Source organism: Pseudorca crassidens, chromosome 18, assembly GCF_039906515.1.
Source record: "Pseudorca crassidens isolate mPseCra1 chromosome 18, mPseCra1.hap1, whole genome shotgun sequence".
In the NCBI taxonomy this organism is placed as follows: Eukaryota; Metazoa; Chordata; class Mammalia; order Artiodactyla; family Delphinidae; genus Pseudorca; species Pseudorca crassidens.
In genome coordinates this window covers 72,455,565-72,476,657 of record NC_090313.1, presented here as the reverse complement: position 1 = coordinate 72,476,657, position 21,093 = coordinate 72,455,565, and the positions used below count along the sequence as shown (strand labels likewise).

Here is a 21,093-nt window from a genome sequence, read left to right as displayed (position 1 = left end):
TTCCAATTCTTTTGTGGGTCACTTGGAATCTGTGCTCCAGTCACTGACCCTTTTCTTGGTTTCATTCTTCGTGTCTATCTGCCTACTGAATGTTTCTTTGTAGCTGGCCCACCTTCACCTCGAATGCCATTTGTCTAATACAGAAAACAGAAACACTTAACATGCCCTTTCCCCTCACTCCTCTGACCACGGTACTTGGCCACTCAGATTCCAAATTCAGAATCACGCTTGATTCCTTGTGGCTAATCCGCAGTCTTTTCGATTTATCCTTCACGATGACTCCTACATTCCCTTTCTTTTCCTAATTCTGCAGCCACGGATCTAGTTCAGCTCCTGTCCACTTATGCCTGGACCATCACAACAGTCTTCAAACCACCTGACTGTCGTCTGTCTACACTCTGGTGCATCCAGATTCACCCTCCAGAGACTTCTTTGCTGAGAGTCAGTCTCTCAGCAACACACAGGGTCACGACTGACCATCAAAGAAAGCACAGCTTTGTAAGCTCGCCATTCAAGGCCTCAACCATCTTGCCTCAACTTCTTTCCTCTGTGCTAGCTTCATATATTCTGTGATTTAACCTCAAACATTTAAGCAGACTGAGGGATGCTACCTCGAAGGGATTATAGAAAGAATATGTTGATTGCAAACATTGAGATGTCCTTTAAATTCTGTGCCTGCCATGTTCTCTTCTCTTCCAACACCACTGCCCCACTTTAATTTCTCCCTATTCTCAACCAACCCCTGGGTGCTTCAGTGAGTCACGGCAGCTTCCCTGAGCAGAGGCATAAATGGATCTCAAGATTTGGGGTCTCCTTTCTTCTCCTTCCCTTCTGTCCCTCCCAAAGTAGATAGTGTACAAATCAGGGAAACACCAAACTAGGACTTGCCTCCTCTCAAAAGCCGAAGAACATGACAGTTTCATTTAAGCCAGAGATTCCAACATCCACTTGTAAAGCTAGTAAAATGCTATTTCTGAAAATTGTGTTTCAATTGTGGGAGACATTATCATGCCATAGCTATTTTATTGTTATTGAAGTCAAGGAATTATAAAGGAAGTATATTTTTAAAAGAAAAGAGACATAAATCACATTTTGGTTCTACTAGCATTTTCAGTTAAATGATGTCCGTATCGCTAAGCCTAACATTTCTCTCGTGGATTAATGAGGTGTCCTCAGGGCCCCGTGGCCTCCTTCCTTGGGCCTGGTCAGGTGCCCCCTCCCCTCCCAGGGACTTGTGTCCTCACCAGGGCCAGTGCTCACTCCTGGGCTTGCTACTGTCCCCTGCAGACAGCTTTCCTGTCTTCTCACCCTGAAATCATCTGTGTGCTAGAAGACACTTCCTGATGTGATGAACTGTGGTCACACTGTGTATGTGCCTTCCTGCAAGTATTTCTCTTACTTCACTGACTTTATGTCTTTACATCATTTCCCCCCTTTTTCCATTTGTACCAGTTTGGGTCCTTCCCCCATTTCGTGACCTCTATTCAAATCCCACCTTCTCCCTGAAACCATCCTTGATTATCCAAGGCAGAGTTTTCTTTCTTCCAAGAACACTCATAACTGCTCAGTTCGTCTAGATTTCTTCTCTAACGGCCTTGTGTGTGATTATTTGTATGGTTCCCTGGTACATAGTGAGGAGCCGTACACAGGTAAGGTGACATACTTGTCGTCTCATCTTTTCTTTCCAGATATTAAAACTGAACCTTTAGATTCCACATATAAGTGATGTCATATGATATTTGCCTTTCTCTGACTCACTTCATGTAGTATGATAATCTCTAGGTCCATCTATGTTGCTGCAAAGGGTATTATTTCATCCTTTTTTATGGCTGAATAATATATTTTATATATATATATATATACATATATATATATCACCCAAAAAAAGGGATACATAGAGTTCCCTGGTTGCCTAGTGGTTAGGATGCTGGGCTTTCACTGCCGTGGCCCAGGTTTGATTCCCTGGTTGGGGAACTGAGATCCTGCAAGTTGTTTAAATTTTTTTTTGGCAGTGCAGCCAAAAAAAAAAAAAAAAACAATACAAATGAACTTACTTAAAAACAGAAATAGACCCACAGACATAGAAAACAAACTATACATAAAATAGATAACCAACATGGACCTACTGTATAGCACAGGGAACTATACTCAATATTTCAATATTCTGTAATAGCCTATAAGGGAAAAGAACCTGAAAAAGAATATATATATTCAAATATATATATATACACACACACATATGAATCATTGTGCTGAACATCTAAAACTAACACGACATTGTAAATCAACTATTCTCCAATAAAATAAAAAAAAAGAAAAAGAAAAGAAAACCTTGAACCTTGTTGGTGCCCCCTCACACCACCTGGCATACCATCCTCAGAGCAGATGTTGGGATGTTACAGGACGGAGGTGCAGAGCAAGCCTAGGTGGTGTGTAGCACCGGGCTCAGCAGTACCCAGCTCTCCTCTCATCTGGCTATGAGGACTGCACCTTCCCCAGCCTGCAATGAAACCTGCGCAGTGGTGACTGTCGCAGAAGCATTTGTCTGCTGGTGCTCGTGCCCCCGCTGCAATGATGGCCATGAAAGGGAACTTGAGCTGAGATGGCAGGTAGCCCGGAGGTCACCCACGATGCAGAACAGCTGGCCTGGAGGTGCATCAGGGCCAGCAGCAGACCTGGCAGGATCAAGAAAGCCTTGGTAGCTTTAAGCCACTGAAATTTTCAAGTTGTTTGTTACCATAGCATAACGTTGCCCATCTAACTGATATTTGTTATTTTAAATCCTTAGTGATTAGGGGTATAAATAGGTAATTGAGAGGCTAAGTGGGATTCTGGGAAATTTGGCACCTTAAATGCAACAAATCTAAACCAAAACGGGGAGGAATTCAGGGTAAGAAGGAGCATTTTGGAGTCAGACTGACCAGAGATTGAGTCCTGGCTCCTACAGTTTACAAGTTACATGCCCTGAACTGGCAGTCTGCAAGCTTTTTGGTCTTAGGACCCCTTTATACTCTTAAAAATTATTGAGGACCCCAAAGAACTTTCGCTTATGTGGGTCATGTCTCAATATTTGTTGTACAATATTAGGTATAAGACCAAAGATTTTTAACAGTGATTCATTAAAAATAACTATACTTAAACTATCACGTTAATATATTTTTATGAGAAATAACTATATATTCCTCCCAAATTAGAAGACTGTCATTAATTTACATTCTTGTAAATCCTTTTTTTTTTTTAATTTTTAAAATATTTATTTATTTATTTTTGGCTGCATTGGGTTTTCATTGCTGCGGGCAGGCTTTCTCTAGTTGTGGCGAGCAGGGGCTACTCTTTGTTGTGGCACGCAGGCTTCTCATTGCCATGGCTTCTCATTGCGGAGCACGGGCTCTAGGCACAGGCTTCAGTAGTTGTGGCATGCGGGCTCAGTAGTTGTGGCTTGCAGGCTCTAGAGCGCATGCTCAGTAGTTGTGGTGCACGGGCTTAGCTGCTCCGCGGCATGTGGGATCTTCCTGGACCAGGGCTCGAACCCGTGTCCCCTGCATTGGCAGGCGGATTCTTAACCACTGCACCACCAGGGAAGCCCCCATTCTTGTAAATTCATTAATATCTTGTTTAATAGAAGATGGCTTCTTATATTTGTGTCTTCATTTTATCTGTTGGGATGTATTGTTTTGGATGAAGTAAATGAAGAAAATCCAGGTTCACAGATACACAATTGGAAAATGGAAGGGTTTTCAATAATCCTTCCATAAAATTGTGGGCATTCTTTGATATTACACCAAAATTCGAGACAATCAGGAGTTTATTAAAGGTTAGTTGTAACATGAATCTGAAGCCCTATCAGTGAACTTTTGTACGAGGTTACATTAAAACCCACTGGGGTTTCCCTGGTGGCGCAGTGGTTGAGAGTCCGCCTGCTGATGCAGAGGACACGGGTTCGTGCCCCAGTCCGGGAAGATCCCACATGCCGCGGAGCGGCTGGGCCCGTGAGCCATGGCCGCTGAGCCTGCGCGTCCGGAGCCTGTGCTCCGCAACGGGAGAGGCCACAGCAGTGAGAGGCCCGCGTACCACAAACAAACAAAGAAAAAAACACATTGGCCTTTTACTTTGAATGGAACTTTTAAAAAGCCCATTCATGAGTTTGTAACATCTTACATAAGTTGTTTGGAAAATATTGTTTCCCAGAAGTTGCAGGACTTCCAAACGTTGACACATGTTGTTATACAGTATCAAAAAATCACATTTATTAACACTGTCATTGACACTGAAAAGTCTTTACGGATGGGGAGGCTATGAAGCTCACGGGAGCAGAAACAAGTCCAAAATTCAAGTCTCACGTCAAAGCTTGAATCTTATAGTTGTCACAAGTAACATCAGTTGTTCTCCTCGAACTGGCAGGCTCACTTTGTTTATTTTTGAGAACGTGTTTGCCCAGTCCCTAAGGCTGAATAACCATAGTTTACCTGTCAGTCTATCAACTAAAAACCATGTTCTGTGAAAAAAGCAACTAGTTTAGCTTGCAGCTTGAGCAATCACCCAGGTGCTTTTCCTTGAGACAACATCTTAGTTTGATATACAGCAGGAGTACTTTAATGTTACGCCTCAGCTTGCCCCACAAAATGTTAAAACGTTGTGTGCTCAAGGGTGTAGTTTAATAAAATTATTAATTTATTCCGCTTTAGCAAGCATCCTCTTAAGTGAACTCGGCTTTTTTTGTTGTTGTTGCCACTGCCTTGATTAGCGCTAAGGCAATAATACTTTTTCCCATGAATGCTTTTGCACCACTAGTGGGAATTCAACACAGAAAAAAACCCCAAGTAATGTTGTAATATTTAGTACTGTTATAAAAAGTTTTGACTTGTGAACCTGGGTACCTGAAGGAGTCTTAGGGGTCCCTGAGAGTATCGTCGACCACACGTGAGAATTGCTGTCCTCATGTAAGTCACCTGACCTCTCTAAAATAGAAATAAAGCTGTTTTGAGAACTAAATAAAATATTATTTAAGAAGAAATAATGCATGGAGAGCACTTAGTATCGTGCCTGGTATATAATAAGTGTTTGTTAAATGTTTGCTACTACTATTAGTCTATTGATACTGTGAGGGTATAGCTACCATTTACAATAGTAGTAGTGATCATACTGTATCATTTTTCTCCATAAACTCATTCCTTTGGCAGATCTCCGTTTTAGTTACTGGCTCCATCTGTCTCCTTTTGTGGTCCCTTTCTTCACTCCAGCCAATATCTACTCACTCACAAGTACTGTTGATGTGACCTCTGTCACACCTTCACAATGGTCCCTTTTCTCCCATTCCTGCTGCTACCACCCTGCTTACAGAGCATGATTTGGTGGAAAGAAACTTCCATTAAAGGCAGTTCTGGCTGTTGGTATTTGACCTGCCTGAGACTCAGTTTACTAATCCGTAAAGTGGGAAAACAGTAGTCCTTATATATATATATATATATATATATATATATATATATATATATATATATATATATATTTTTTTTTTTTTTTTTTTTTTTTTTGCTGTATGCAGGCCTCTCACTGTTGTGGCCTCTCCCGTTGCGGAGCACAGGCTCTGGACGCACAGGCTCAGCGGCCATGGCTCACGGGCCCAGCCGCTCAGCAGCATGTGGGATCTTCCTGGACCAGGGCACGAACCCGTGTCCCCTGCATTGGCAGGCGGACTCTCAACCACTGCACCACCAGGGAAGCCCTATATATTTTTTAGTGAGGGTTAAATCAAATAATATATTTGAAAGTAACTGGCAGAGTATCTACCTATGGCAAGTGTTCAGTGCACGTTAGCACATTTTAACAATACAGTATAAATTCTTCCAATCCATGAGCATGGAATATCTTTCCATTTATTTGTCTTTTTCTTTCATTTAAGTCTTGCAGTTTTCAGTGTACAGGCTTTTCACCTCCTTGGTTAATTTATTCCTAGGTATTTTATTCTTTTTGATGCAATTGTAAACGGGATTGTTTTCTTAATTTCTTTCTGATGTTCATTATTAGTATACAGAAATGCAACAGATTTTTGTGTACTGATTTTTTTATTTTTTACTGAATTCCTTTATTAGTTCTAACAGTTTTCTGATGAAATCTTTAGGGTTTTCTGTATATAATATCATGTTATCTGCAAATAGCACAGATCCCACTACTGTTGGTGGGAATGTAAATAGGTAAAGCCACTATGGAAAGTAAGAAGGAGTTTCTTCAAAAACTTAAAAATAGAACTACCAGATCCAGCAATTTCAGTTCTGGGTATTTATCTGATGAAAACAAAAACACTAATTTGAAAAGATATGCACCCCATATTCATTGCAGAATTATTTACAATAGCCAAAAGATGGAAATGACCTAAGTGTCCACTGTTGGATGAATAGATAAAGAAATTGTGGTCTATATTTGGTGGGGTATTTTTGAGCCAAAAAAAAGAACAGAATCTTGCCATTTGTGACAACACGGATAAACCTCGAGAGCGTTATGCTAAGTGAACTCAGACAGAGGAAGACAGATGCTGTATGATCTCCCTTATATGTGGGAGTTAATATATACACACACCAAGCTCATTGGTGGTTACCAGAGGTAGGGGGTAGAGGATGAGAGAAATGGATGAATTTTTTTAAGTTTAAATAAATTGAATTTTTAAAATGGATCATAGAGGGGAAATAAAACATACTTAAATTGCAAAAAGAAAAAAGTTAGATGCAGACACTTCCTAGTGCTGTGTTGATAAGCCTATCAGGAGCTATTCCTGATCTTTACTGAGAACTGAGGCTGTGTGATTCTAGAAAGGAGAACAAAAGAGCCAAGTGGTTAATCTATTTCTGATCAGAAGTTTCTAGGAGATAGCCCTTTTTGGTAGAGAAGACTTTACACCTTTTTCTATCTTAAAAAGCCCCCCCAAAAACCAGAATGGCAACAGTGTCGGATTTCTGGGCTTGTCCTGGGGGCTTGTCCTGGGGGCTTGTCCTGGGGGCTTGTCCTGGGGGCCTGCCGAGATGGTAACCTCTGTTGTGCTTCCTGGATCTTGGTTCAGGGCTGATAGTCTGTAGGAACCCCATGGTTAAGCCTCTTACGGTAAAAATTGTGGTTTCGCTTATAATCTTGGAATAGCTTTGGAAGCAAAGGGAGAAGCTCCTCCAGGGTGTGGGAGAGACCCCCATATTAATTGTCATCAGAGTGTTCCTCCTGAGCGCCTGCTGCAGAAGAGGCTGTGGCCAGTGGGTCTACTCCAAGACATGCAGGTTTCTGCTGTCTCTTCTCCCATAGGGGATAAAGATTCCCTTGCTTCCCTAAAGGTTAAAGCCTCAGGTGAAGTGACTGGTTTCTCTCCCATGACCAGGTGTGCACCGACTCCGGGGGTATGAGGCATGGTTAGCCGATGGTTAAATCATGGGTCTGGTTATCACAAAGACCCAGTTTTAGACATTCTAGTCCACTGTCAGACGCCAGGCCGGATTTTAGGTTTGGAAAATAACCCCCAAGGGCACTCATAGTTCCTAAGGCCACTTTTCAGTGTGCAAAGAGGATGGCCTTCCCGATGCCGTGTAAGAGGGCCCTGAAAATGGAGAGTTGGAATCTGTCCCTTTGCTGATTCAGGACAGGATGCCCAGTCATGGGACAGAGGCAGCCAGCTGGGCGGGGCTGGGCAAGACGCCTGTGCCCTTATTGCCACTCCCCAACCCACCAGACAACTTTGAGTTTTGCTTTGTGCGTGTGTGCCTCTGCCTGGGATGCCCTTCCTCTTTTTCTCAGCCTGGGAACCTCCTATTTCCCCTTTAAGACCCTGCCCTAAAGTCACTTCTGCTTTTCTGACCAAATCCCAAGGCGCTGATAGATTCTGTTTTTGCCTCCGTATGTTCCAAAGTGTTTCCACCTGTGCTATAGCATAACGTTGCAGCAGGAACATTACTTCTGAACGTTTCTATCTCCCTCACTGGACTGTGAGTTCTTGTGCCCAGGGCCACGCTTTATGCTTCTTTGTATCTTCCCCAGAGCCTAGCAATGGGTGTGCCAGCTAGAAGGCGTTCAGCGCCAGTTGAATGAATGAATGTAGTCCAGTCTTTTGGGCCTATAGTTATTATGAGATCAGAAACCATCTGTTTGGAACTTATTAGATTATTTGGCTATCTATGGTTTTCTGCATATATCTTTATGTTCTCCTTTAGTATTTAGAAAATTCTTTTAAAAATTACCGGTCTGTTTTCTTTTTTTTGGCTGCGCTGCGAGGCATGTGGGATCTCAGTTCCCTGACCAGGCATCAAACCCGTGCCCCCCCAAAATTACCAGTCTGTTTTAATCATGATGCAATAGGGCCCCCCAAAAGAGGTGACACCCTGTTCTACCCCTGCACAGGGGAAGGGCATACTTTTGAGGGCCAGTGTGGGGATGGCATCTGGAATTCAGCTGAGTGAAACCCAGGCAGGCAGAGCTGTGACCTGCCCTTTTTTCCTATCACAGTCTTACAGGGCATGAGATTAACTGTTCTCTATTGAAAGGTGTCCCCTTACAGTTGGTGTTTCAGGTGCCGAGGCAGGCCATGCATCACCAGGAATGTTAGTGTCCCCGCGCGCACGTTTGGTTCCAGGAAACTCCCAACCCGTGATCGGGAGGGAGTGCTCCCGGCAAGTCCATTTATCATGTGATTAGAGTAAGTGAAAGGTAATCCTTTTTAAAATGTGAGTTATGGAGCTTTGTGATGTACCATTTATCTGTGTCTGCCGTGGGAAGGAAGAACACTGGGGCAAGCTTATGAGTTAGACGGTGCTCTCGGCTGTATTTAGGGCTGTTTCCCACACCTTTACTCCACATGATGAATCTGGATGAAAATTTTGATTGAGCACCTAGAGTTGCTTGTTACCAAACATGGAGTAGGTGTGTGAACACATACCCAGTAAGTAAGCTGCTTAATTTCTAGGCTTCTGTGTCTGTTTAAACACCTTGTTTTAGTGTTTAATATCTAATATACGTGAGGAATGTCTTCTTGGAAGAAAGCTAAACAGCTTTGGAAATTGGAAAACTTCTAGAACTCTAAACCAGGCAGGTGGGTTTTAAAGCAGGATAGAAGGGATCACTGTAGTCAACCATAAATTTGCAAACCTTCACTAAAAAAGGCAAGGAAGCAGTCTTACATTTCTTTTCCCTCCCAGATCAATGGTGTTGACATGGAGCCACAAACCTTGGCTGACTGGAACAAATGGCACTATTTGCATTCACATAAAATGGAAAACACACAAACTATTCAGTTCCCAGTTTTAAGACGGCAACATAAACCAGAGAGAGAAAACCCTGTCTCCAGACTTCCTTTTAAAATACTTGTAGCAGCTGTTGTAAGGACAGATGACCATACTGGCCTCGTGCGTTCAAGGTTAAACCTCCCAGTGAGCATTCAAGTTTATTAGTCTCAGAACAGCAAATATTCATTCAGCACCTGCTTCTCTATATTCCCCACATTGTACTGGTATCCCTAGGGCCTGGGACTGGTCTTCATGCAATGTTTAGCAACTGGGTGAACGTTGCATGTCCATGTGGAAGATGCTGGTGTTCATGGGGTGCCTGGTACACTCCCGGGCACAGAGTGGGCATCCAAAAAATATGACGAAGTATGAATGAGAACATTGATGTGACCTTCAGGAGGTCACGGTCGAAACTCAGGTGAGCATTAGCATTTGGTCCCGCCTCCTTCCTGGGAGAAAGAAGTGTGTCAAGGCTTGGGGGAGGCAGAGCGGGTGCAGGACCCTCAGAGGGGGCTGCAGTTCTTCCTCTGTAATTGCTTCCTTTTAGGCCACCATCTTCCCGGCTGGGGAGGGACAGTCACCTGGGGACAAGAGGGACTTTCCAAAGGAGGTTTCTGTGGTCCCTCCACTCTTCTGCATTTTAATGTAATTTATTTTTTATCAGACTTTTGAATAAAAGTCCTTCCCTCTTCCATTATGGTGAACACTTAAAATTAAATTTATACAGAATTACGTTTACACAAATTTCTATTAAAAGCCAAATTCCAGGCCTAAGCTATTGGCCAAATTCCATTAAAAAAAGAATATGAAGTAAATTAGTTGAGCTGATTAAAAGCACCTTCATCAAAGTAGAACATTGGTGCCAACGATGTTGAGTTGAATTATTGATTTTTTTAATATAGCAGATGGTACATTAGCAGGGAAGAAAAGTGATTCTCCTTCCCCTCCTCTGCCGCCCATTCCCTCCCCGCGCCCCCCCCCCCACAACCGCTTCACTCTGGGGATAAGAAGGGGCACTAGAGACTTACTGGCGACCACGGAAAGGGAGGTGATGGAGTAAGGTGGGAGCGCACGAAGGCAAAGGATGGGGCCTAGGTGAGGGAGAGGAAGGAAAAGGAGGGGTGGAGACCGCAGGGAGCAAAGGTCAGATGCCTGGAAGGAGGGCGCTGTCCCCGCAGAGAAGCGGCCACCTCGACCCGCACCCCGGCCGCGAGCCAGGCAGGCGCTCCCGATACTGGCCGCCAGAGGGCGCGTCCGGAGCCGGCGCAGAGCTGGGGGAGGGAAGAGGGGAGCCGGCGGAGGAGGGTCAGCCGCGGCGGCAGGGGCGGCGGCGGCAGCGGCGCAGCTCCGTTCTCCGCGCGTCTCGCGTCCCCGCGTCCGGACAGGGCGCGCAGCCCCGCCGCCGGGATGCGGCCGCCTGCCCGCCGCGGCCGCCGTCTGGCGCTCCCGGCACTGCTCTCGCTGCTCACCTGCTCCCTGGGTAAGTAGCGGGCGGCCCGGGCGCGCACGGGAGAGGCGCGGGCTCCCCGGGAGCAGCCGCCCGCGCCCCGCGTCCGCGCCGAGGGAGACGCCGGGCGGCCCAGCCCTGCCCCGCGGGCGCCCGCGCCCCGCCGCGCCCACGGCAGCGCCCTCTCGCGGCGCCCCGGCCGGACTCGGCTCCCCCGAACCTTGGGACCCAAGGGCGCTCCTTCCCGGCCCCTTTCGGCTCGCGGGGTCCCGCCGCCGCCGCGGCCGACTCGCGTCTTCCCGCTTCCTTCCGCTGCGAGCCGGCCGGCGGCCGGCCGGCCCGCGAGGGCGCGGCGCCCACCCCCACAGGAAGCGTGGAGTGAACGCAACTGCGAGAAACTTTGGATGGAGGGAAGCGGCGGCCGCGGGTCCGCCCCCTTGCCTTCCGCCCGCGCCCCCCCGGCCCCCCCGGCCCCCAGCGCGCCTGGCGCTGGCGGCAGAGGCTGGAGGCGGGCGAGCTCCGTGGCCCAGGTCCCCGCGCGCTCCGCTCCGCCCGGCCCGCGAGGGCGACCGGCGGTGCCCCCGGGGCTTCCTGAGCGGTCTCGCGGACCTTCCCTGGCCCCCTCGGCTGGGATGCCCACCAGGCACCAGCCCCTTCTACGGATTCCTTGACCAGGAAGGGAGGACCGGGTGTCCGGCTGGGCCTCCGTGTATCGGTCGTGCCTCTGGGGAGGCCGTGGGGAAGCCTTCCCGAATCTTGCGTCTTCATGGGGGAAAATTAGAGAACACTTCTGCAAAAGGTGCTTGTCTGCTGCTGCTGTAATGCCCCTTCCGTTTTTTCTTCCATGCTCCTCACAAGAGCGTGCTCCCCCCCTTTATCATAAAATAATGTGATGAAAGTTGTTTTAAAAAATCATTGCAATTGACTCACGATGAGATGTGTTCAAGTTTGGAGGAAAAATTATTCCTTTTCAGTGTTCTCAGGGTTGTTGTCTCTTTTATCCCAGACTTTTGTGTTTCCAGCCTGTTAAGAGGCAGTAATTTTCAGATTTTTAGATATGGCAGACTGGTGCAATTTAGAAAAAGACATAGCGTCATTGTACACTGCTGTTTTGGTAGCCCACCGGACAGCCGTTTTGATTTGGACTTAAATTCTCTGAATAAGGACTTTAACCTGTGTACCCCTGGCATGTCTATAGGAGCTCAGTAAGTGTGGGAAAATCGAGTGAGATTAATTGGTAATTGTTCAGATGCATGATTAAGTAAGTAACAATGTAATTAAAAATGTTTGGGCACCTTGGGCAGAGAAGGCTATAACTGACGGTGGGGAGCAACTGAACTTGGCGGGGATCTGCTTTAGTGGAAGAAAGAGTTGCATTGCTTGGGAGAGGGGTGGGCAGCCCTGGGAGAAGGGGAGGTTGGAGGGGTGGGACGGGGGCTAGGGGACTCCTGGCTGCATCAGTTGGCCTGCTGCCTAGACGTTTTGCAACTCACCAAATGGGGTGGGTGGTAACTGAAATTGGTATTCTATTTATAGCCCTGCACTTTGTAAGATGTACTGGGGATATAATATACGTATATAATATATTCACTATACAGGCTGAAGTGCACACTTGTGTTGCTATGTGTATGTATTTTTCACTGCACGTAAGGGAATATCTGCACTGTCTACACTTGGTGTAAGGGAGTATCTGCACTTTCCACACTTGGTAACACATTAAAGGACGTAAAGAATGAACTAAAATGTCCACATATTTTTACAGATGTCTGTTAGCCTTGTGAAGTTGTCTTAGGATAAGCACAATAAGTAAAACATAAAAACCTATTAAGAGTTCCCCGGGAGACATTTGGCTTTGTGAACTAGCTTTCATGGGTTGGTACAGAGAGGAAACTGTATTCTTCTAGGTCTGAAGTAAATCTTGAGTTCCTTTTATTGAGCTCTGCTTTGATGTAGTGGAGGGGCACCAAGAAATAAAAAGCTGTGGTACTCAGTCTTTTTATATCTTGAAATCAGGGTTCTTAGACTCTTGCTGAAATAGAGAACATGATAGGAGTTCCAAGGCATGTGAACAATCTGGACAGAGTAAAGATACCTTAAATATTCCCTTATAAGGGCAGGGTGGGGGCTGACTGTATATAGTTTAGTTTTCCCACAAATTGTAGTATATTCATTTGAGCTTTTAGAGAAAAGTCAATATAGAACATTTATCTTACACCCATACGGTTATACAGACAAAATCCACTGCAACTTCAGTTCTGAAGTCCAAAGCTAGTACTAGCCTCAGAAGATTTATTCATGCCTCTAGGTCAGCCACTGTGGCTTCTCGTTGCCTTGAGTCTCAGTTTTCTCATATAAAACAGGAGGCATAGACTAGATAAAATACTAGAACTTTGCCATATCTTACAGTTTTAACTGATTCTATTGTAGCAGAATCTGCTATCTGCCCCTCCAAAACCCTTAGTTCCTTCTTTTCCTGGATGAAAAACCTCTTAGATAATCAGCACTGTTATGGACTGAGTTGTGTCCTTCAAATGCCTATGTTGAAGCCTTGATCCCTAATATGACTGTATTTGGAGAGGTGCCTTTAAGGAGGTAATTAAGGTTAAAAGAGGCCATAAGGGTGGGGCCCTAATGCAATAGGACTGGTGTCCTTATAAGAAGAGGAAGAGATGCCAGACAGGCTCAGAGAAAAAAGGTTGTATGAGGACACAGTGAGAAGACATCCATCTAAAAGCCAAGGAGAGAGGTCTCAGCAGAAACCAACCCAGCTGGCACCTTGATCTTGGATTTCTAGCCTCTAGAACTGTGAGAAATAAATTTCTGTTGTTTAAGCCCCGCAGTCTATGGTTTCTATTATGGCAGCCCTAGCAAACTATAATACAGGGGTAAGGGGAAGGGTGTAGGAGTGGTAGTGGTGGTGGTGGTGGCAGTGTGTCTAGTGGACAACATTTTTCATTGGCCCTTGCAAACAGCGGTAGCCAGTGAGCTATCTGTACAGCTCTTTGGGTGCGTCTCTTGGTAAAGCTTATTAAAGGTGGCTGACCCAGCTGAGATACAGGTCCTCTGCCATTGTTTCCTCCCCCTTCCCATGGCCTATTATGTGAATCTAATGGCTGGAGCTACAGTGGCCATCTTGTGACCACGAGGTGACCTTGAAGACAGAAGCCAGTAGTAAGGATGGTAGAGCAGAAAGGATGGTACCCCCTGGGTGCAAGGTGGATGTGGGGCACTGTGCTAGGCCAGCATTGCCTATTTCCACACTTGTATTGCATTAAAGAAAAAATCTGCCTTGTTGAAGCCTCAGTTGTTGTTGGTGGGGGGGGGGGGTGGTTATTACATGCAGCCAAACCTAATTCTAATTGATGCATCTGTGAAGAAGCTTATTTGAACCAGTGGTCAAATAATAGATGTTAACGTTTGTCTTTCGTATCCCTGTTTCTACTCTGAGTCAGGATTATATCTCTTACCACCTGCCAAAATTAGGGATGATTTTTCATTCTGAGCCCGGTCTCGCTCTGATTCTTTTCATTGCAGTAAGCCAGACATTTTAGGACCCCAAGAGTCACACCTGGCTCCAGGTTGGTTTGTGTTTTTTAGTTTGGATTTTTAAGCCCTCCGTTTATTTCCTCAGCAGTACTCAGATATTACTGGCACAGATTTTAACCGTCTGGATGGATTCTCTGTTGTCCAGGTAGTCCAGGCCCCCCAAGCTGGCATGGCCGGCTTGCTTGTGGACTTGACCCAAGGGAGTTGGCCGGTGGCCAATAGTCAGGCTGGGGGGGGCGGGTGGTGGAAGGGGAGGGAGGAAGAGTAGCTGTTTCACGTGGGGGTGGGGGAGGGGAGGAGATGTCCAGACCCTCTTGTTAACTTCTTCTGAGGAAAACACTGTGCGCTCAGTACTTGAGCAGGTCATAATTACTGATCTCATTTGGACCATTAAGGGCCAGGTGTTTTGCTTTTCATTAGAAACATAAAGCAAGCCTCATTTGCAACTGTTACCCGTTTTGCTTCCTTGTAGCATTACAGGTAGTCCATCCTGGTGTTGAGCAGATTCTTGCTGAAGAACAATATACAGGAGTGCTAATTCCATCTTTCCAAATATAAAGGAAAAATGATGGTGGGTATCAGGGGCTTATCAAACCTCTTATTGGTCGAGAGTCTCTCTTAATGTCACATTTCAACCGTCTGATCACTAAGCTCCTCCCAAAGAAAACAGATTCAGTGTAGGTGCTGATTTGAACTACTGGAACGTGTTAATAACTTAAATAGTATTAAAAGGAAGAGCTGTACTCACAGTTTCTTCATCTATTCCGAAAGTGTCGAGTACTGTCTACTATGTGTCAAGCCCTGGGGTTGACAGGGCAGGAAGGAGACCCATCTAGTCTGTCCCTACCCTCGTGGAGCTCGCAGTCTTGAAGGGGACCTTGAACACGAACTGGAGTAGAACAGGAGTAGAATTGCAGCCTGCCCGGTGCTGCGGTGACGGTGTCCAGGGCTCTGTGCTAAGTGTTGCAGGGACGGTTGTGGCTTTTTACCTGGAGTCTGGAGCAGTGGTTCCCAACAGGGGGCCATCTTGCCCCCCAGGGAGCGCTTGTAGATGGCTTGTAGGGGCTGGTTTGGCAGGAGTGCTGGTGAGTGGCCTGCAGTGCACGGGACAGCTGGTGAGTGGCCTGCAGTGCACGGGACAGCTCCCACTGCAAAAGAGTCGATCATCCGGTCAAATCATCAATAGTGCTGGGCTGAGAAACCTTGGAGTTGCCTGTTTTCTTTTTTTTTTTTTTTTTGCCACATCGTGCGGCTTGTGGGAACTGAGATCCCGGACCAGGGATGGAACCCAGAGGGCCCAACCTTGAAAGCCCGGACTTGTAACCACTAGGCCACCAGGGAACTCTGGAGTTTCTCAGGGAAGGGCATCAGAGCTCAGACCCAAAGGGGAAGCAGAGATCAGGTACCTGGAGGGAGGGAGGGAGGAGGGGAGCACGCCCGCAGGGGCAGAGCTGTGCTGGAGGAAGCTGGTGGAGAAAGACAGGACTGGAGAGGGGAGGGGCTGAACGGTCAGTCGGGGCGCTTATGCAGGGCTGTGAAGGCAAGGGGAGGAGTTCTGGGCTTTGTCCTGAGAGTGGTAGTGGGTACTGCAGGGTTGTCTTAGGAGAGTGACAGTGATTTGACTTCCATTTTAAGAAGCTCACGCTCGTTAGAACAAGGATGGGAGGGGCCCGTGTGGACGTGAGGGACCAGTGAGGAGGCCACGTGAGAGCTGATTAAGAGTCTGGGGCGCGGTGGTTGACTGGTCCAGTGGGCTGAGAGGAGGGTCAGGGATGTCATAGGTTCTAGCTCTGAGCTGTAGGTGGAGAGTGCCTCTGTTTACTGATACAGGCACTGATGGAGAGGGACCAGATTTAATCAAAAGAAGAAATTTTTTATTGTAGTTAAATATATACAACATAAAATGAATCATTTGAACCATTTTTAAATGTACAGTTCTGTGGCATTAAGTACCCAGATGGTTTTCTAAAATTTACTTTTAGTTTTAAGGGGAGCTGAGGATGATGAGTTCCATTTGGTCAAGTTGAGTTTGGGGGTGCATGTGAGATGCTTAGGTACCACGTCTGGTGGGCGGTTAGTTCTGCGGGTCCGGAACTCAGAGGAGAGGTCAGCTCAAGAGAGATTTGGGGGAAATTTGAGTTTTTTGTTTGTTATTTTTCTTTCTTTTTTTTCTTTTTTTTGCGGTACGCCAGCTTCTTACTGTTGTGGCCTCTCCCGTTGTGGAGCACAGGCTCCAGACGCGCAGGCTCAGCAGCCATGGCTCACGGGCCCAGCCGCTCCGCGGCATGTGGGATCTTCCCGGACCGGGGCACGAACCTTTGTCCCCTGCATCGGCAGGCGGACTCTCAAACACTGCACCACCAGGGAAGCCCTGTTAGTTTTCTTTCTTAAAGAAGAGAGCGTTGATTGACAACATAAATTTATTTAAACGTTTACTCAAAATGTATGTGTACTGAAGATTTGGAAGAAGTTGGGGAAGCAAACAGTCTATCTGTAAAGCTGATATGATGTAAAGCTGTAGGTTTAGACAAAACAAATGAGTTAAAGTATCATCAAATAAGATTTGAATGCATCTCAAGTATAGCAATGCTGGTCTCTCCAAGGGATACGACTTGCTTCCACTCATAAAGGAATATTTTATGATCTGAAGAGGTGATGTGTTTTGGTTTACATCATTGCTTCCCATAAGAAGCTCAAGGCCCTTTGCACATCACGCTGAATTTATCTTCTCCGGATCCTCGAGGGTGGATATGCAGGAGTTTGCTTTTCATTTATGGAATGAAGGAAGTAAAGGAAGATAAATGGCTAAAGCCTGTCGGGAGAAAAGCCTTGTTCCGTCCCCTTGAGTGCCAGTCTCCCTGTCCATCCCAGTGCCTGTCAGACTCCAGCACATATGGGAACACCTCAGGGTCTTAAAGAGTCCCCTTTGTTAAGGTCTCCTTTGTTAAAATGCAGATTTCTGGGTCCCAGCCTGAGAATTTTCGGATTCAAGAGAGCCAAAATGAGGCCCCATGGTCTGCAGCTTTAATAAGAGGCCAGGTGAGTTGTGTGTGCTGGCAGGTGCAGAACCCTTCTCAGGCCCCCCTGGCCCAGGTGTAAACTGGGACTGTTACTGGGCGATTTTCCTGCAAGTCTGTAGAATGTAAAGGTGATTGCTGGTTGCTTTGTCTTTAAGCTGAAGTCAGGAGCTGTTACGGAGAAAGCCAAGCGTGGAACTGAGGCCTGATATTCGGCAGTCAGGTGTTCTGTCTCTTTGGAAAGGGAACTAGAAACCCCAGAACTCGAACTCAGAAGTCTTCCTCTGGTTCCGGCCTCGTTTGGCAGATTTATAGATGCTGCTGGAGGGACTGTAGTGCGTGGAGCACGAGTCTCAAAAACAGGAGCAGTACGTTGTTGGAGCAGAGATTTTTGGGTAATAGGTGAGTTCCCAGAGGCGCTAGAACATCTCAGGCTGCGGATGCCGCGGATTCAGTGGCACCAGCAGGGGTGCTTTTTAGGACCGGCTTTTTACGTTATAAAATTAAGATACCAAAAGTCAGGCATACATGATCCTGACAGTTAACTGCTGAGCGTCCTCTAGCAGTGTACAGGAACTGGACGGAGTGCCGACTCCCTTGGGTTTGTGTATTTGCTCTCCCGGAGCCCTTGTGTGTGTTCTGGAATGGGCCGTGTGATGCCCCTCACCCATGACTCCGCCTGTGGAACGTGCTTTACGAATCTCTCCCCAAACTCTGAGTTAGAATTTTCTTGTTTTCAGATCCTGAGCGGCATATGGGTTTTCGTATCATCTGTTTAAATGAGATACGAATCAAAGAAGCCAAAGATCTTTTCCTTCCTAAAATATATGGTTATTTCCTTTTTCTTTTTCTCCCTCCCATTTACTGTCCTTCCTGTGCATATGCTTACCCTCTGGCACATAGAATATATTGGTCCTGGCAAACGTCGTTTCCAAGTGAGGAAAAATCTGTATTCCAAGCTCCACTTTCCCACCTGACTTCTATGAGGAAACGGGGGACGTGTTTCAGACGGAGCGAGCCTAAGCGCGGGCAGCCGTGGGCTGAGTGTCGGGGCTGTGTGCTCCCTGCCACGCCTCTCGTTACTTCTCCCAACTGGCTGCATCCTTTGTAAGTGAACCCATGGAACACCGCAGAGGGGTTCCCGACACGGAATGCCATCCACCTCTCCACCTGCTGTGGTGGCAGAATTGTGCTGGCGTTGTCCCCAGAGCGGCACATCTCTTTCCCTGAGAGTTTGCTGTTGGTACCTGGCACCTGAGCAGACGGCTCAGCTCCAGCTCTTCCCGTAGGCCAGGCATGGCCCTGGACGTGTGCAAGCATTGCCTTAGACCTCCCCGGTTTAAATTCCCCCTGTACAGGGAGGGAGGCAGAAGCTCCCAGAGGCCTCGTTGCTGAGCTGCTCAGCGGCAGGTTGGATGGCGCGTGGTGTGGGAGTTAAGACTCCATGTGTGAACAGGGTGCTGCGCTCGTCCTCGGGGTCACGCGGGACCCCCGCAATGCGGCGTCTTCCCTCGTTCTGTGGAGCTCTCACGAGAGGGCTCCTTCAAAGGACACCTTGAAAACGCCTTACACGCCTGCCTCCTCCTCTCTGCCTGGCCGTGCCTTTTTGTCTCCTTTGCAGTTCTGCCCCTGAGATATCGGGGCTCCCCCGCCCCCGTCCTCCCCGTCCAGCCTTGCGCCCTCAGTTCCCTGGCTCGTGGACACACTGAGCGCGGAGGCTCCCCTCACGCCTCTGCGCCGCGCGGCCCCCTGGGGACCAGGCTGCCATGCGGTGTGGCCACTTGAGTGCCCGGCAGCACCTCGGGAGATTGGGAACCAGACTGAGTTTTCCCACAATCCGCTCACCGCTCGTTATACTCCAGCGTGTGACGGGCACCCCAGTCTGCCCGCCCCTCGGATCTGAAACCCGGAATTACCTACACTCGTCTCTCTGCCCGCTCCTTCCCTGCTCTCATCCACCTGTAGGGTCCGTCTCAAGGTCTGGAAATTCTGCCTCTTCAGTATCTCCAGCTCCACTCTCGGTCCCCACGTCGCTCTGCGCAGGCGCTGCCTCGTCTTAATTCAGTCCCTGACCTCTCATTGCCTGGCTCCGTTACCCTCCCAGCTGGCATGCGTGTGTGTCTTTCTTTGTCCCTCCACAGCCCACCCCACACGCTGCCTCTGGAAACTTGTCTAGGGCACACACTTCCACATGGCACTCCCCTCCTTAAAAGCGTCTCAAAGCTTTTAATGGCACTCAGAACAAAACCAGACTCCCTAGCGCTAACCCCTTTCCCGTTGGCCCTGTCATCCCCAGCCTCACCTCTGGCCCCAGTCACACCCTCCCCCCCAGCTGTCCACGCCCGGGTCGCTCCCCTCCCCCCGGCTGTCCATGGTCTGGGCACACTGGGCTGTGTAATGTGCTTGGTGTGCAGAAGCCTGTTTCCAGGCCTCCTCCTCTGTGCTGGAAGTCTCTGCTGTCTGGAGTTTACTTGCTCAAGCCCCGCGTTGAGCTTGCTGCCCTGCTTGGTCCTTTGACCTCCCTCTTCAGGGGCTCCCTTGGCAGTGCCATTAGAACAGCTGCCATCAGAGGGTGCCCATCTGCACTTGGTCGTTGGTGGAGAGACTCGTCTGTCATGTGAGACCATCAGCTCCTTGGGGAGCTGCTCATTCATCTTCTCCCGGCTGCTGGCATGACACGTGGCTGTGACACATGCAGCCACTCTTTGATTTTCTGTTGAACAAACAATAGCATAGATGAATAATGATAGTGACAGTAGCTGCTAACACCCAGAGCCTCAGCGTGTGCCAGGCCCCGTTCTGGGCCCGCTGCATGGGCTTCACCACCGGATCCTCAGCTGCCGGCAGCTGGTTCTGCCCTCTGTCCTCGGCCCTGCGTAGGGATGGGCCCTCCATCCTGTGGTTGGGTGCCCCCTCCTCCCCCCGACATGTCCACAACCCTGGAGACAGTGGATTTGTCAGAGGAGGATGAGGAAAGCAGGCCCTGCCCCAGTTCCTGGACCAAGCGCGTTTGTTTCTGTTCCCTCTGCTGCCAGGGATTATCTTCAAAGCAGGTAGTTGGAGCAAAGTAAATTGGCTGCAGACCTTGCATCCTGGAGCTTCAGGCCCCTTCAGAGGAGCTGCGATTAAACCTGGAAGCCCTAGGGAGCTTGAGTCGCCGGGGGCAAGGCTGTGCCGCTGAAACCTGTTCAGTGAAGTAGGTCGCAGCGAAGAACGGACCGGGGGGAGCCCTGAGCCGGGAGGGGGGGCGGGCGGGCCTCCAGCCGTGGGCTCCCAGGGGTGTGGTGAGCTCCGATCTGTCCGGCCTGGCTCAGATCCCTCCCTCCCGGCTTGTGTGGAGGACCCACGACCACCCGGCCCCACCACAGTTGATCGTTTGTTTCCTCTTACAGCAGGGCCACCGCCAGCACCTCCTGAGCCTTTAGTCTATACCTAGCCCTCGCTGGACACTTTCCGCCTCGTCTCACTTCATCCCGGCAGCTCTCCTCCGAGGGGGTCATTTAACGTCTTACTGCTTTCGTATTTTGGTGTTTAATTTGGTTTCTCTGATAAATGTTACCGGGAGAGCTTGGGAGGATAAGTCCGGCACAGGAAGGAAACGGGAGTTAGGAGGCGCAGTCGCCTTCCTGCCTGGGCTGGTCCTGCTCCCTCCCTTCTTCCCTCCCAGGAACAGAAGACCCCGTAGGTTAGTGTTGCTTAAGTCATTGCAATGAATTCCTCTCCCGTTTTCTCGCACTCGAGGGCTGGGCTGGCCTATGAATCCTAGGCCCAGGTGAGCTGTACAGTTTGATTTATCTCTCGGGATAGGTGTGCTAAGGCACATTAGCTGGCT

At 48.1% G+C, this 21,093-nt stretch overlaps 1 protein-coding gene across 1 annotated transcript in view; it reads left to right on the top strand.

Moving 5' to 3' along the window:
• Positions 1-10,530: 10,530 nt before the first annotated feature.
• Positions 10,531-21,093, top strand: part of B3GLCT (beta 3-glucosyltransferase) — a 108,473-nt gene continuing 97,910 nt past the window's right edge. The window contains exon 1 of the mRNA XM_067713514.1: positions 10,531-10,731. Coding sequence (XP_067569615.1) covers positions 10,659-10,731 — 73 coding nt within the window. The 5' untranslated portion in view covers positions 10,531-10,658. The remainder of the gene's footprint in view (positions 10,732-21,093) is intronic.